The sequence below is a fragment of the Engystomops pustulosus genome, chromosome 9 (assembly GCF_040894005.1).
Source record: "Engystomops pustulosus chromosome 9, aEngPut4.maternal, whole genome shotgun sequence".
Lineage (NCBI taxonomy): Eukaryota > Metazoa > Chordata > Amphibia > Anura > Leptodactylidae > Engystomops > Engystomops pustulosus.
In genome coordinates, this window is record NC_092419.1 from 3,638,611 (window position 1) to 3,655,878 (window position 17,268).

General features: G+C 55.1%; 1 protein-coding gene across 1 annotated transcript; it reads right to left on the bottom strand.

The window, feature by feature from the left end:
* Positions 1 to 2,140: 2,140 nt before the first annotated feature.
* Positions 2,141 to 12,103, bottom strand: RXRB (retinoid X receptor beta). The gene is made up of 10 exons (XM_072125882.1): positions 11,873 to 12,103; positions 9,553 to 9,776; positions 5,900 to 6,053; positions 5,146 to 5,325; positions 4,873 to 5,024; positions 4,497 to 4,626; positions 3,936 to 4,068; positions 3,766 to 3,857; positions 3,583 to 3,688; positions 2,141 to 2,951 (listed from the first exon to the last, which is right to left on the bottom strand). Exons 1-10 carry the CDS (start codon positions 11,886 to 11,888, stop codon positions 2,804 to 2,806), a joined length of 1,335 nt encoding a protein of 444 aa, XP_071981983.1. The 5' UTR covers positions 11,889 to 12,103; the 3' UTR covers positions 2,141 to 2,803.
* Between the last annotated feature and the right edge of the window lie 5,165 nt (positions 12,104 to 17,268).

Genomic DNA, 17,268 nt, shown 5'->3' on the forward strand with positions numbered 1-17,268 from the left:
ATTGCTCCCCCCCCCCCCCTTCTACCCGGTATTTAGGGAAGCTCCAACCCCATAACAGATTGATCGGCCAATCACAGGAGCCTTTACAGCGAGGTGACAACTGCAAGAAAGCTGATAGGACGGGCAGCGATCCTGCGCCCCACACGTCACAGCAGCAGCTTGTAAACCGTAGATCAGAGGAGAAAACAAAGCGCAAATAGTTACAAAGTTGCTCTAAAATATGAGAAACACACAATTGAGTGAGCCCAAGAGATGCCAACAACTGGCAGCCCGTGCACCCATACCTGGAGGTTTGGGAGCCATGGGTGCTGAACACTCCCCATCTTTTAGACCTCTCCAGGCCAGGTGTATGTGTGGGGGGGGGGGGGGTCAGGTTGTGACACCAGAGATCTTGTCCTGCCAATCACAGACCTGCACCAAGACCTGGATCCGCACCTAATGTACGGGTCACTCCCCTCATCACCTGGAACGCTAATACCTTAAAGGAAACCTACCATTTGATTTCATGCTTTAAGAACCAGATATATACCTTGAGACTGCTGTAACTACACTGACACAGAAACATATCTTGTTTAATCCCGGAGTTGAATGGTTTTGCTTAACTGCGACACTCAGGTCCTTGGGAAAGCTGGATTACATGCTGCTTGCAGTTCGTAAACAAATTACATAGAGCTGGCTGCACTGTCCAGACAGGACTAATCAACCGGAGCTGGAGGACTCATACACGTCAGCTGGGGGACGGTGCAGCGATTGATTACTTCTGCCTGTCAGTGATGACATCATTCTCCTGAGCAGTGAAGGAGGAGAAGCACTGAGCCCCAGCACAGGAGCTTCATTATCCTGAATATTATAAGTGGTTTTTTAGCAAAACCACTGAGCTCAGGGATTAAACAAGATATGTTCCTGCATCAGTGTCACTACAGCATTCTCAAGGTATGTTTGCTTCATAATACATCACATGGTAGGTTTCCTTTAAGGTCTAGCTCTGGGGCTGTCAGCGTCCACAGATCACATGTACTCGGGCGAGATCTCATAGACTACACAATGTGGATCAGGAGTCCGGACTCCTCCCTTTGTATCGCAACTTTTGCTACAAATTTGAAATTGTAACTCCGTGTCCTTGTGGCTTGTGACATTTTTGTTGTTAGATTTCTTAACTTGATTGAACCATAAAATATGGGAAACCCTTTTCCATGTTAAAAGTTTTCCCAAGTCACGAGGACGGATATCGAACACTAACCGTTACTTTTACATGGACGTTGCGCTCTCTCACCTACAGATTCTATACAGCTGCGTCTAGACCCACATCCCACACAGTAAGACGCAAGAGGCAGGAGACAGAGCTAAATTCTCTTTAATATTCATTCCAAGCAACAGGAATAATAAACGAGCGCAGAGTAGGGGGCGGTGCTACCGATGGGAGGAGTCTTACCTACCTTATAATCCCTCCCATGAGGAGCCGCCTCCTAGAAAGTGTATATAACAAAGTGTTTGTGGGTTTTGTGTGTGTAACATTTCTCTCTGTATCCGCAGGCGACAGGATTGGTTTAAGACGACAATTTTGTTACCAGAATTAGAGCGAGAGATAAAAACAGACAAAAATCGGGAAATTTCAGGAGCTCATAAGAAAAAAAAAAAGAGAAAATAGAAGGATTAGGGAAGGGGCAAAGAAACAGAGGGGGAAGGGCTAGCAGCAAAAAAGTTTTTTTTTTAAAGTAGGGGGGGGGGGCACATCACACCTTATAACACCCGGCACCCAATAATCACCGCACGGTGCCGACTCATCCAGTCCAGGTTATTAGACAGAAGGAAAAGGAGGGACAGAAAAAGTCAAAATCCCAAATCCTGCCGTGTAATAATCGCAACCAACAAACTGGATAAACACAAAAATCCTGGAGAGAATCCCCGACCCCTTCTAAAAAGTCCTAAAATCATGTGCAATATAATCATCTTCCTTCCAAATCATTGATCGTAAGAGAACCAAGCAGGGCAACCAAAGATCGGGGATCTCCCCTCCGAAAAAGATCAAGGTGCAGACGCCCCTCCTCTTGTATTCCTGCAGGCGCCCCAAGAAAAAGCAGAGCCGTCATTAATAGCCCACCCCCCCCAAAAATAAAAGAGTTATACCAAGAACAAAGAGCCCCCCCCCCCCCTTACCCAGAGTCACCCCTCGATCCTAACAAGTGCAGGATACCCAAACATCAGCAAGAAGGAGGGGTACAAGAGTACGCTCCACCCCTCCCGATCGCCCGTCATCCATTCCTCATCAGTCCATTTCTAGTGAGGAACAAGATGGCGGCTCCTTGGCATTGATCTCCTTCATAGAGTCCACAGCTCTCAGAAGAGTCCACTGCAGGGGGAGGGGTCTCTCGGAGGAGACGTCGAATCTTCGCATAGTTATCGGGAGAATAATCGAGGATATTGCATAGGAGCCTCAATGAGAAAGATAAATCCTGTACAGAAGTTCAGAGCCAGAGCTCAAGTCTTCAGGTTAGTGGAAGCCTCTCAGTCATCGATCACTTCTGGAGGTACCTCTAAGGGGAACCTGGAAGGTTAAGTCTATTTTGGGGGAGGGGAGGGGGGTCATTAGTGCTCCCTACAAAATTAGTTGCATTTAATCCAACCCTTCGGATGCCGTCAATGAGAAAGAAGACCAAGGACCGTCACCAGAAGGGCAGGAGAGGGAGCGGCAGCCTGGGGAGAACCTGTGAGGGGCCCCATCACATCTCCAGGTGGAAGCCATCCATCAGAGTTTGTATAGGAGCCGTCTCTTGGGATGGAGCAGCAGGTTGTGGCCACAGTCTCACGACAGCTGGTGAGGCGCCTCCAGCATCTCCATCAGGAAGGTGTCTATGGGGGTGTCTCCGATCAGCTTGAAGAAGAAGAGATGTTCCAGACACTTGAGTCCGATGGAGCGCAGGGCAGGGAGGCGGAGGAGAAGCTTTGCAAACCTATGGAAAAAAAAAAGCAGAGGAATCATGAAATAAGTTGTGAAGACACTTAAAGGGACTGTCCATCGCACTAATGTCTGCTACAGATTAGGGCAATATACAAGTGATGGGGAATTACCATGAAATAAGATCCATCGCTATCAGTGAGAAGCCCTGATATAGTTATACTAGTGATTATATCCCCCCAAGAGGCTGCGAGGGGGGGGGCAGTCATGTACTATGCCCTATGACTCCATAGTAAGGCACACATGGGGGAGGGGTGCATAATGGGCGCATAGTGGGTGCACCGGGGTCCTCTTACTACAGCGCGTCTATCATAATCATCTCTGAACCTGCAGAGCAAGAACAGGAAACTGAAGATTTACCATGTGATAAGTTGCAATGTAAGAACCTGCGAGAAGCTTCATTTTCCACAGTAACGTAGAAGAGATCCTGAAGCCTCGCACCAATCTACTGATCAGATGTGGAGGTTAAAGGGGCCGACACAAACATTTACTGTACAAACTGAGCAAGTAACCCAAATCACTTGTCTGGGACCGCTGCCGCCTCCCGGAGCCCATTACAGTGATTACAGAGCACCTGGGGGGGGGTGGTCCGGTTTAGGGGTGCTGCGGCTTCCTGCGGCCCTCACCTTCCCTGCTGGTCCGGGTACTTCTGCTTGCAGTAAGACTCCAGAGACGCATAGACCTTCTCTCGGAGCACCTCCACGTCTCCCGGGTTGGACAGTCCTTTGGCATCTATGGGAGAGGCACATTGTGAGGCTACACCCCGTGTCCTCGCTATCAGTGATTACACTCGGGGCAGCAGACGTTACCTGGGTTGAACAGTATGATGGCTCTCAGGCAGCCGAGCTCCGTCTTATCCATGCGCATGTCTCTCATCTTAGACACAAGTTCAGTCAGGACCCTGCAAGGTACAAGCGGCCATCAGACACCGGTGACTACAGATCAATGAACGCCCGGATATCCGGACATTCCCCGTTACCTGTCGAATATGGCGCCCACCCCGGCGCTGTGCGCGCTGTTACGGTGGACGTGCAGTCCTGTGGCCAACAATATGCCGTCCTTCACAGAAATGGAGCGGTGGGAGAAGGAAGCGATGAGGAGCTCGTTCCATCCTGGAGAGACACGGAGTATATACGGACATGATAGAGAGAGATATATACACACACACACACACACACACACACACACACACACACACACACACACTGCATTATGGCTACAGAGAGGACCACCCCAGGAGCAGAGGTCAGGGGTCACCACTACGCCAAGACCATGGAGAGAAGCAGCGATGACCACCCCAGGAGCAGAGGTCAGGGGTCACCACTACGCCAAGACCATGGAGAGAAGCAGCGATGACCACCCCAGGAGCAGAGGTCAGGGGTCACCACTATGCCAAGACCATGGAGAGAAGCAGCAGCTGAGCCGCTTATCCTATGAGGATTACAACATTCCCGGCCAAGCCAAAGCTTCAGGGCGCCATCACATGTCATCACATCAATCATCGTGACCCAAAGCATGGACATATAGAAATGGCTCTCACCGGCTCGGAGCAGGATAACCTGATCGTCCAATAGCAGCTCAGAGAAGTGCGGGATCCTCTTGGCCCATTCCACAAGAGTAAAAAGTTGTTTATCAGCAGCTTGGCAGATGTTTGTCACCGGATCACTGGGCTGAGGACACAGAGGAGAAGAGGTCAGGACCCCTGCCCAATGCTGACAGGACCCCCTGCTCCCATCCGCAGGATAACGTGCAGCTGGTGGGGGTCCATCACAAGTCACCCACCCCCCCCCCAAAAGTCACCACAACCAGGACCCATGAAGAACCAGAACTTAATGCTCCATTCATAAGAAGCCCCCCCATGCAGACACTGCCCCCCATACAGTCCCATTCACCACCCCTCCAGGGTCACTACTCACAGATCCTCCTCCTTCGAGGCTCTGATCACTCTTCTGTTCCACCGCCAGTTCAGCCTCCAGGATTTTCTCCACGGGCATATCCTCGTTTATAGAGCCGCCGAGCTCCATCTCTCCTTCACGATCGCGGCTGCGCTGGCGCTCCTCCTGCACTGCTGTATACAGAGAGAAGAACAGCCAATGAGGGGGGAAAGCCCCGGAGGTCACAGAGGGGGGGACCCCCCGCACATCACTTACCCTCCCCTCCTCAGGGGGGACCCCCCGCACATCACTTACCCTCCCTCTTCATGCCGGTGGCCAGACACTTCTGGTAGCGGCAGTACTGGCAGCGGTTCCTCTGCCTCTTGTCCACTATACAGTCCTTGTTGTCCCTGCAGGTGTAGGTCAGGTCCTTGCGGATGGTGCGCTTGAAGAAGCCCTTGCAGCCCTCACAGCTGTACACCCCATAGTGTTTACCTAAAAAAATGAACATACAAGTCTATGAGACCCCAACTTCAACGTAAAAGGCCCAGTAATCTGGGGTCCTGCATGGCGTGGAGAGAACCTGCAGCGGTGACGGTTCTTGTTAGGACCTTGTACCTCGCGCCTCCTCCCGGGTGGCTACACCCAGCGGCTCTGGCAGCCATAGAAGAAGTTGATTGACACAAGTTGCTGGAAGCAGAATTCTAACTGCGGGAATACAGGAGCCGAGAGCTCGGGAATACAGGAGCCGAGAGCTCGGGGACAGGATTGTACGTCACCAGGGACAACTAATACATGTCCGGTAGCGCTGTGTACAGGCAGAGTAACCATTCTAAGGAACAATTGGACAGTCACATCAATCGCAGCCACAATAGACGTCTATGGCTCTCGGTCACGGTACAGGGGATCATGTGTGGAGCGGCCGCTCATCTGACTATGGAGGGAGGAGGGGAGAGGAGAGCTCCCCCACCCCCTCCAGGCCCCATGCTCACCCCCAGTGCTTCCCCCCCACCATCCCCCGTGCTCGCCATGTGTTTACTTGTGGCACCACCATTTCTGTGGCCCTTACCGGAGGAGCGGTCTCCGCAGATGGCGCACAGTCTCTTCCCGCTTATTGATCCTCCGTTGGGATGGCCGGTCATCACCCTCATCCCCAGGGGAGGCTTCACGTCTTCAGAGGAGCTGACCGGGTGCAGCCCAGAGAGGTTCACGGTGGAGTTTATCTGTAGGGAGAAAGCAGAGGGATTCAGTGGATGCAGTGTCCCGACACCTTCCCATTACAGCCAGCAGGGGGCAGCACGGGGGCTCTGACAGGATAGCCTGCCACACATCCGAGAGGCCCGCACCCCCAATATACACAACCCGGAGATCATGGACACGTAGGAAATGGCTCTCCATGTGATTACATCCCAACAGGAGTAACTATTCTAAACATTTCATAAATTATACATATTCTAAAGCAGAGAATAAAAATGTAAATTAGATCGTTGTAAGAAAACGTTATGACAATGGCTGGCAGACCCTCCGGCAGACCCTCCGGTTATTGTTATTCCGGCAGACCCTCCGGTTATTGTTATTCCGGCACCAATTTCCTTCAGTATCTGACAAACCCGATGACACCGGCACAAAACCTTGCAGCTGTCACCGACTTTGTATAAATGTCCAGATGAAACCATCAGTCTTGGCACACGCTCATCAATGTCCCCGAGTCTGCCGGACGCCCCCAAAGACGAGGGCGAGAGAGGACGGGAATAATGCGGAGAATCTCCGTGGTTATTGGCGTCATCGCTGCAGCTGGAATTGGCGCCAGTTCAGCTCCGGGTAAGGATCTGTCCAGTCATACAGCGACCCTAGGACTCTGCAGACCGGACCCCCCTCCGCTGAGGAGAGAGTCGTGGGGACCAGGGTTACACAATATCTGTCCGATACTTTCATACTCAGAAAGGTTCAGTACCGGGATTCTGTTATCTGTGGTACCGAGTGACTTCTGCTGCTATACAGACTCTGCGGGGAATCCTCCGCAGAGATGCGTCTGGGTGGGGGGGGGGGGGGGGTCGGGGAATCCTCCGCAGAGATGCGCGTGTGGGGGTCGGGGACCTGCGCTCCGGGCCCGAGGTCCTGCGCTCTCCCTACTGACTGGTGACTGCTGGGACCTGCAGGAGATGTCAGTATAATCCCTGTTCTAGTGACCTGGTGACCCCTTACATATCCATCAAATGTTCAATGAGATTATTTCTGATCAGACCTTGTTCTCCAATCATTTATGTGATGCAGGGAGCTCTAGTGTCACCCATGACCTCCGCCATCTCCATGCACCCACAGACTAGAGGATGAGCCTCCCATATGGCCCTGTGCCTGGGCACCCACAGACTAGAGGATGAGCCTCCCATATGGCCCTGTGCCCTGCACCCACAGACTAGAGGATGAGCCTCCCATATGGCCCTGTGCCTGGGCACCCACAGACTAGAGGATGAGCCTCCCATATGGCCCTGTGCCTGGGCACCCACAGACTAGAGGATGAGCCTCCCATATGGCCCTGTGCCTGGGCACCCACAGACTAGAGGATGAGCCTCCCATATGGCCCTGTGCCTGGGCACCCACAGACTAGAGGATGAGCCTCCCATATGGCCCTGTGCCTGGGCACCCACAGACTAGAGGATGAGCCTCCCATATGGCCCTGTGCCTGGGCACCCACAGACTAGAGGATGAGCCTCCCATATGGCCCTGTGCCTGGGCACCCACAGACTAGAGGATGAGCCTCCCATATGGCCCTGTGCCCTGCACCCACAGACTAGAGGATGAGCCTCCCATATGGCCCTGTGCCTGGGCACCCACAGACTAGAGGATGAGCCTCCCTCCCATATGGCCCTGTGCCTGGGCACCCACAGACTAGAGGATGAGCCTCCCATATGGCCCTGTGCCCTGCACCCCGGCCGATCCCTCATTTTCTATAGAGGAGACAGTAATTAACTATAATTATCCAGGAGTCAGTGAAATCAGAGACGAGAGATCACAAGTCACTGATTCCAGGGATGTAATTACACGTGACCAAGAGCAACACAGAACGATCCGTATTACAGCCAGAGGTCCAGGATAGCAGAACCAGGCACACCAGCACATGCAGTACCGCTCACAACCTGCGGACAGGGGGGGGGGGCGCAATCCGTATTACAGCCAGAGGTCCAGGATAGCAAAACCAGTGACACCAGAACATGCAGAACCGCTCACAACCTGCGGACAGGGGGGGAGCAATCCATATTACAGCCAGAGGTCCAGGAGAGGAAAACCAGCGACACCAGCACATGCAGTACCGCTCACAACCTGCGGACAGGGGGGGCGCAATCCATATTACAGCCAGAGGTCCAGGATAGCAAAACCAGTGACACCAGCACATGCAGTACCGCTCACAACCTGCGGACAGGGGGGGCGCAATCCATATTACAGCCAGAGGTCCAGGATAGCAAAACCAGTGACACCAGCACATGCAGTACCGCTCACAACCTGCGGACAGGGGGGGCGCAATCCATATTACAGCCAGAGGTCCAGGATAGCAAAACCAGCGACACCAGCACATGCAGTACCGCTCACAACCTGCGGACAGGGGGGGCGCAATCCATATTACAGCCAGAGGTCCAGGATAGCAAAACCAGTGACACCAGCACATGCAGTACCGCTCACAACCTGCGGACAGGGGGGGGCGCAATCCATATTACAGCCAGAGGTCCAGGATAGCAAAACCAGTGACACCAGCACATGCAGTACCGCTCACAACCTGCAGACAGGGGGGGCGCAATCCCTGTCTCCCTGGGGGTCTGGGGGGAGAGGGGGTGACGATACAGAACTGAGCAGGACTAGGGGACCCTAGGAGATATCTGGCGCCAGGTTATTAGGAGCCGCAGGTACTAGGAGCGCCAGGTGTGGGCCCTGCATGACCTGCACCAGGGATAAGCCGCAATATCTTTATCCCTTTACACTGCCCGTAATCCGGATACTGCGCAGCCGCAGGACAGGACGGACCCGCTGCAGGATCCTACATACAGACAATCGCCAGTAAAAGATAAAAATGTTATAAGAAATCCCCAGAATAGATCCGGAATATTTTACGCTTAGGGAAATCCCCTCTAACCTCTGACCACAAGCAGCCATGTCATCTTCCTTTCATCTGGTGCGCGGCGTTCTGAGGACGCCATCACATGATCAGCCAAAACCAGAAGGGGAAACAGGAGAAAACAGAGAAGATTTCTACCTCCTGGGATCGGCTCCTGGCTCATGCACAGAATGTAGAATAACGATCGATACATAATATCTGCACCGTCCTCGCATCAATAACCGCAGCCAACACCAAATAAACTGAAGGGGCAGAATCACTGCTGATCCTATGTACAGGACCTCTGCTTGCTGTCAGGGCGAATGTTCACTGCTTACATCCAAAGCCCAAAGCTCATCCTGTGCAGATGGCGCCGATACTCTACAACCGACCAGAGAACCTTCAGGGTCAGCAAGCAGAGATCTTAGAACTGGAAAGATATTTTGTTGCAGAACAATGAGACTCCATTGATATAAGTTGTGTATAAGGGGCGACTTGTGATGTGACCACGGCGCCACCATTCAGCCCGTTATACTGGTACTGGTCCAGAATCAACAAACCTATAAACACGACCCCTCATCCTGTCCAGCACCCAGCACGACATACTGCACACAACCAGCAGGGGCGTCACTTACCTGGGGGCTGCTGACGGGTCCGTACCCTATGGAGGGGGTGCCGGGGATACCAGGGGAGCCCACCGCACAGTTAATGACAGGAAAAGGAGAGCCCAGGCTTCCCAGGGGAGAGTTCATTGCAGATCCGATCATGGAAGGGTGCAAGGGAGCACTGGGTGGGGGGGTGTCACCCAGCGGGTGCCCCAAGGGAGGACTCAGAGAGGAGGTGTCTGGGCTATGACAAACTGCGGAAATAAAGGAGAGTAAAGATTACAATCCTCCGGTGCTGAGAGTTTGTTTCAATGTATCAGCAGAAGAAGAGACTCAACTATCATCCAAGTTCTCCACTCACACAATCTGTAACCCCCCAATACAGGGGAATAGTGGGGGGGGGGGCCCCAGCAGTCAGCCCCCCCGGTACCGGGGAATAGTGGAGGGGGGGGGCCCCAGCAGTCAGCCCCCCCGGTACCGGGGAATAGTGAGGGGGGGGCCCCAGCAGTCAGCCCCCCCGGTACCGGGGAATAGTGGAGGGGGGGGGCCCCAGCAGTCAGCCCCCCCGGTACCGGGGAATAGTGGAGGGGGGGGGCCCCAGCAGTCAGCCCCCCCGGTACCGGGGAATAGTGAGGGGGGGGCCCCAGCAGTCAGCCCCCCCGGTACCGGGGAATAGTGAGGGGGGGGCCCCAGCAGTCAGCCCCCCCGGTACCGGGGAATAGTGAGGGGGGGGGCCCCAGCAGTCAGCCCCCCCGGTACCGGGGAATAGTGAGGGGGGGGCCCCAGCAGTCAGCCCCCCCGGTACCGGGGAATAGTGAGGGGGGGGCCCAGCAGTCAGCCCCCCCGGTACCGGGGAATAGTGGGGGGGGGCCCAGCAGTCAGCCCCCGCTACCTGGGACCCCCCCACACAATGTATTACATTTTCTATATGTCCCCATAGTTAGGGTCCCCCTGTGCGTGTGCAGTCGCTCTTTTCACGGCCAGGATCGCACATTGGGGCTTATTTACTAAGGGTCCGCGGGGCGCATTTCCGTTGGACTTGCCAACATTTTTGGGATTTGTGCCGCTGTGCCAGGGATTTAGCAGGGTTTGCGCTGGGATTGGGATGATTGGATTTTGTGCTTTTATACATTTTAATTCCCCTAATATGCAAATTTACTAAAGAGGTTACTGGGGGTGGAGCCTCTGTATAGTCCCCCCCCCCCTCCTCCTCCTCCTCCTCCTCTCGGTATAGTCCCCCCCTCCTCCTCCTCCTCCTCCTCTCGGTATAGTCCCCCCCTCCTCCTCCTCCTCCTCCTCCTCTCGGTATAGTCCCCCCCCCTCCTCCTCCTCCTCCTCTCGGTATAGTCCCCCCCCCTCCTCCTCCTCCTCTCGGTATAGTCCCCCCCCCTCTCGGTATAGTCCCCCCCCCTCCTCCTCTCGGTATAGTCCCCCCCCCCCTCCTCCTCCTCTCGGTATAGTCCCCCCCCTCCTCCTCCTCCTCTCGTATAGGTCCCCCCCCTCTCGGTATAGTCCCCCCCCTCCTCCTCTCGGTATAGTCCCCCCCCCTCTCGGTATAGTCCCCCCCCTCCTCCTCTCGGTATAGTCCCCCCCCCCTCCTCCTCTCCTCTCGGTATAGCCCCCCTCCTCCTCCTCTCGGACCTCCTCCTCCTCTCGGTATAGCCCCCCCCCCCCTCCTCTCCTCTCGGTATAGACCCCCCCTCCTCCTCCTCTCGGTATAGCCCCCCCCTCCTCCTCCTCTCTCGGTATAGCCCCCCCCTCCTCCTCTCGGTATAAGCCCCCCCCCCTCCTCCTCTCGTATAGTCCCCCCCCCCCTCCTCCTCGGTATAGCCCCCCCCCCTCCTCCTCCTCCGGTATAGCCCCCCCCCCTCCTCCTCTCGTATAGCCCCCCCTCCCTCCTCCTCCTCTCGGTACAGCCCCCCCCTCCTCCTCCTCCTCCTCTCGGTATAGCCCCCCCCCTCCTCCTCCTCTCGGTATAGCCCCCCCCCTCCTCCTCCTCCTTCGGTATAGCCCCCCCCCCTCCTCCTCCTCCTCTCGGTATAGCCCCCCCCCTCCTCCTCCTCCTCTCGGTTTAGCCCCCCCCTCCTCCTCCTCCTCTCGGTATAGCCCCCCCCCCTCCTCCTCCTCCTCTCGTATAGCCCCCCCCCTCCTCCTCCTCCTCTCGGTATAGCCCCCCCCCCTCCTCCTCCTCTCTGTATAGTCCTCCCCCCCCCCTCTCCTCTCTGTATAGTCCTCCCCCCCTCCTCCTCCTCTCTGTATAGTCCCCCCTCCTCTCCGTAAGTCGTCCTCCCCCATTATGTTACTACTACCCCCCGCATACACCGCGGCCTCCTCCCGGGCGCACACTCACCCCTGCTGTCCCCCATCCCGTCCAGGCCGCAGCGCTGTCCGTGTCTCCAGTCGCTAGGTCCCGTGCACACACTGCGGAGCTGGATCAGGACATTATGTTAATGAGCTTGCATATTAATGAGGCGCCGCCGCCAGTGACGCAGTTTCCGGGGTCTCCTGCGGTCACCCGCACCGGACCCGCTGCCACCAACTCTCCCAGCGGCCCCCGCGGCCCCAGACTAGTGAGGAAGCGGAAATGCGCCATCTTGGGGCACCCAAAGCTGGGCGCTTCCTTTCAGGGGGCGGAGCATTTGGTCACTTACCTAAACTGAGCCGAGTATACCGAGAACGAGGGGTGGATGAAGGAGAGAGCAGCACGGGGCCTGCAAATCCCGGAGAGGGGCCCGCGGCCTGCGGGGAGCGGGAGAAGTGAGAGGAGATGTCCGGACGCTAAATGACCTGAAGTGACCTCAAGAGAAAGGGTGCGGCAAGATGGCGGGAGGCAGGTGAGACGAGGCCAGGGACCGTCTAGGAGCACTATGATGGCGGAGTTTCCGGTTTCCTTATATGGGGAGCTGTATTTATATTGTGTTGCTGTGTAAAAAATAAGGCCGTGTCACGTGACCCCCCTGTCTGAAGGGGCGGGGCCTGCGGGGCACACCTGTGCACAGGTAAAGGTCACCCCGGGAAGACCCAGGAGGACTGCACAGTGTGTAGATACATAATCTGAGGGGATCCCCAAAACATAACCCTCCCCCTGCCATTACAATACAACAAGGCCCTAAGGGTCCCTCATCAGGTCTCCCGGCTGTCAGAGGGGGACGTATACATCCACAGGTCACTATATACCACAGAGTCACCCAATCTCCCCCTGTACCAGAGCGTGCAAGCACAATGCCGGGAGTCCTTGCATCATACACAATCGGCTGTCTTTCTGCGTGATGCAAGGACTCCGGCATTGCGCTGATATCTGTGAGGTCCTGAAGATCTCTCTGCGCTGCTGTAATAGAAGCCTCCACTCGTCCTGAGACGTCTCCCCCATGTATTCCTCCATCAGCAGTGGAAGGGACCACGGTGCGGACCACGTGACGTTCTAGTGCCGCCGGTTCTCTTCCAGCAGTTGGGTGTGTGGATATCTAGCGCGTTTATTATTTTATTTATTTATATATGTGTTCGATAAAGATTGTATGTCCTCTCTGTGTTTGTGTGGGTTTCCTCCTGGTCCTCCGGTTTCCTCCCACACCCCATACATTGGAGAGGCTGATTAGATTGTATGTTCTCCCCGTGCTTGTGTGGGTTTCCTCCTGGTCCTCCGGTTTCCTCCCACACTCCATACATTGGAGAGGCTGATTAGATTGTGAGCCCGATGGGAACAGGGCAAAATCTGTGCAGCGCTGCGTTATCTGTGTGCGCTATGTAAATAAAGAATTATTATTATTATTAGAAAAAGGATTTGATTTTATTATAGTTCTGCATTTTTTTTTTCATTTTACTATTTTTATGCCTCTTGTTTTGTCTGATCACTTTTACCATACACTGCATTACAATTGTATTGCCGTATATTACTGGGGAGCTGATTCACTGTTACAGCCGTCTGAGGAGGTCACAGAGGGCTACAATCAGGGAATATAATACAGCAGACACCCTCTCCATACCGCTAACTACACAGCATCCTACAGACTTGCGCCCCTGGAGGAGATCACAGAGGGCTACAATCAGGGTATATAATACAGCAGACACCCTCTCCATACCACTAACTACACTGTGGACTGATCCCACTTCTCTATCTGGTGATGTGATGGATGACACCAGGAGGACATCCCCTTGCTGAGGGCATAGCGGCCGGACTGGTGCCGGACCAGGGATTGTGCCCGGGGAAGGGGGGGGGGGGTGATTTCTGGGTCGGCCTCGGCTCTTAGTTCCAGTGAAGGGAATCTTGTGGGCGATTGTCCGTTCCATCTTGTGAATAAGTCGCACAGTGAAGGGAATCTTGTGGGCGATTGTCCGTTCCATCTTGTGAATAAGTCGCACAGAACCTTCTCTGTGATTGATAATTGTGACGTGTAAGCGATTGTTAGATTGTAACAGTAATTGTAGCCGGATCGTCCAGAAATTTCAGGGAAGCCATAAACGTGCGGCTGTGCCAGGGACCCGGGGCCTGTCCAGAACCAGAGGAACAACCCAATAACTGACAGACCCAACAGTACAAGTAATAATCGATCGGTTCTCACTGTACAATCGCCGGCTCCCTCCATGGAATCTGTGGAATTGAGCAGAACACAAAGGAATAACATGGAAGCAGGAGAAGGAAATACAATAATACTGAATATCTCCAGTGTCTACAGAGCGCCCCCCACAGGTTGTATCCGTCCTTTCTTGGTTGTGGAGACTTATCCAAGGAGGAGAATCCTGGACCCCATCACACGATTTACACTAGGAAAGGGAAAATGAATGGGTCCGTGTTCTGTACGAGATCTGTGATGATTCCTTGCATCCTCCTCCTATAGACACCCGGGGAGCAGCAGGTTACATGGGGCCGGGCTGCGTCTTCTGTAGGAGATCCGTGATGATTCCTTGCATCCTCCTCCTATAGACACCCGGGGAGCAGCAGGTTACATGGGGCCGGGCTGCGTCTTCTGTAGGAGATCCGTGATGATTCCTTCCATCCTCCTATAGACACCCGGGGAGCCGCAGGTTACATGGGGCCGGGCTGCGTCTTCTGTAGGAGATCCGTGATGATTCCTTGCATCCTCCTCCTATAGACACCCGGGGAGCAGCAGGTTACATGGGGCCGGGCTGCGCGTTCTGTAGGAGATCCGTGATGATTCCTTGCATCCTCCTCCTATAGACACCCGGGGAGCAGCAGGTTACATGGGGCCGGGCTGCGTGTTCTGTAGGAGATCCGTGATGATTCCTTGCATCCTCCTCCTATAGACACCCGGGGAGCAGCAGGTTACATGGGGCCGGGCTGCGTCTTCTGTAGGAGATCCGTGATGATTCCTTGCATCCTCCTCCTATAGACACCCGGGGAGCAGCAGGTTACATGGGGCCGGGCTGCGTCTTCTGTAGGAGATCCGTGATGATTCCTTGCATCCTCCTCCTATAGACACCTGGGGAGCAGCAGGTTACGGGGGGCCGGGCTGCATCTTCTGTAGGAGATCCGTGATGATTCCTTGCATCCTCCTCCTATAGACACCCAGGGAGCAGCAGGTTACATGGGGCCGGGCTGCGTCTTCTGTAGGAGATCCGTGATGATTCCTTGCATCCTCCTATAGACACCCGGGGAGCAGCAGGTTACATGGGGCCTGGGCTGCGTGTTCTGTAGGAGATCCGTGATGATTCCTTGCATCCTCCTATAGACACCCGGGGAGCCGCTGGTTACATGGGGCCGGGCTGCATCTTCTGTAGGAGATCCGTGATGATTCCTTGCATCCTCCTCCTATAGACACCCGGGGAGCAGCAGGTTACATGGGGCCGGGCTGCGCCTTCTATAGGAGATCCGTGATGATTCCTTGCATCCTCCTCCTATAGACACCCAGGGAGCAGCAGGTTACATGGGGCCGGGCTGCGTGTTCCTTAGGAGATCCGTGATGATTCCTTGCATCCTCCTCCTATAGACACCCGGGGAGCCGCTGGTTACATGGGGCCAGGCTGCGTCTTCTGTAGGAGATCCGTGATGATTCCTTGCATCCTCCTCCTATAGACACCCGGGGAGCAGCAGGTTACGGGGGGCCGGGCTGCATCTTCTGTAGGAGATCCGTGATGATTCCTTGCATCCTCCTCCTACTGACACCCGGGGAGCCGCTGGTTACATGGGGCCGGGCTGCGTGTTCTGTAGGAGATCCGTGATGATTCCTTGCATCCTCCTCCTACAGACACCCGGGGAGCAGCAGGTTACATGGGGCCTGGCTGCGTCTTCTGTAGGAGATCCATGATGATTCCTTGCATCCTTCTCCTATAGACACCCGGGGAGCAGCAGGTTACATGGGGCCGGGCTGCGTGTTCTGTAGGAGATCCGTGATGATTCCTTGCATCCTCCTCCTACAGACACCCGGGGAGCAGCAGGTTACATGGGGCCTGGCTGCGTCTTCTGTAGGAGATCCATGATGATTCCTTGCATCCTTCTCCTATAGACACCCGGGGAGCAGCAGGTTACATGGGGCCGGGCTGCGTCTTCTGTAGGAGATCCGTGATGATTCCTTGCATCCTCCTCCTATAGACACCCGGGGAGCAGCAGGTTACATGGGGCCGGGCTGCGTCTTCTGTAGGAGATCCGTGATGATTCCTTGCATCCTCCTATAGACACCCGGGGAGCAGCAGGTTACATGGGGCCGGGCTGCGTGTTCTGTAGGAGATCCGTGATGATTCCTTGCATCCTCCTCCTACAGACACCCGGGGAGCAGCAGGTTACATGGGGCCGGGCTGCGTGTTCTGTAGGAGATCCGTGATGATTCCTTGCATCCTCCTCCTATAGACACCCGGGGAGCAGCAGGTTACATGGGGCCGGGCTGCGTGTTCTGTAGGAGATCCGGGGATGATTCCTTGCATCCTCCTATAGACACCCGGGGAGCAGCAGGTTACATGGGGCCGGGCTGCGTCTTCTATAGGAGATCCGTGATGATTCCTTGCATCCTCCTCCTATAGACACCCGGGGAGCAGCAGGTTACATGGGGCCGGGCTGCGCGTTCTGTAGGAGATCCGTGATGATTCCTTGCATCCTCCTCCTACAGACACCCAGGGAGCAGCAGGTTACATGGGGCCAGGCTGCGTGTTCTGTAGGAGATCCGTGATGATTCCTTGCATCCTCCTCCTACAGACACCCGGGGAGCAGCAGGTTACATGGGGCCGGGCTGCGTCTTCTGTAGGAGATCCATGATGATTCCTTGCATCCTTCTCCTATAGACACCCGGGGAGCAGCAGGTTACATGGGGCCGGGCTGCGTCTTCTGTAGGAGATCCGTGATGATTCCTTGCATCCTCCTCCTATAGACACCTGGGGAGCAGCAGGTTACATGGGGCCGGGCTGCGTGTTCTGTAGGAGATCCGTGATGATTCCTTGCATCCTCCTCCTATAGACACCCGGGGAGCAGCAGGTTACATGGGGCCGGGCTGCGTGTTCTGTAGGAGATCCGGGGATGATTCCTTGCATCCTCCTATAGACACCCGGGGAGCAGCAGGATACATGGGGGCGGGCTGCGTCTTCTATAGGAGATCCGTGATGATTCCTTGCATCCTCCTCCTATAGACACCCGGGGAGCAGCAGGTTACATGGGGCCGGGCTGCGCGTTCAGTAGGAGATCCGTGATGATTCCTTGCATCCTCCTATAGACACCCGGGGAGCAGCAGGTTACATGGGGCCGGGCTACGTCTTCTGTAGGAGATCCGTGATGATTCCTTGCATCCTCCTCCTATAGACAAC

Bases quoted from the DNA above. Each gene is read 5' to 3' on its own strand.
- RXRB (XM_072125882.1), bottom strand. The intron at 5,326-5,899 runs GTAAGGGCCACA...TCATTTTTTTAG, and splicing joins CTGCGGAGACCGCTCCTCCG to GTAAACACTATGGGGTGTAC. The intron at 4,069-4,496 runs GTGAGAGCCATT...GTGTCTCTCCAG, and splicing joins GGTTATCCTGCTCCGAGCCG to GATGGAACGAGCTCCTCATC.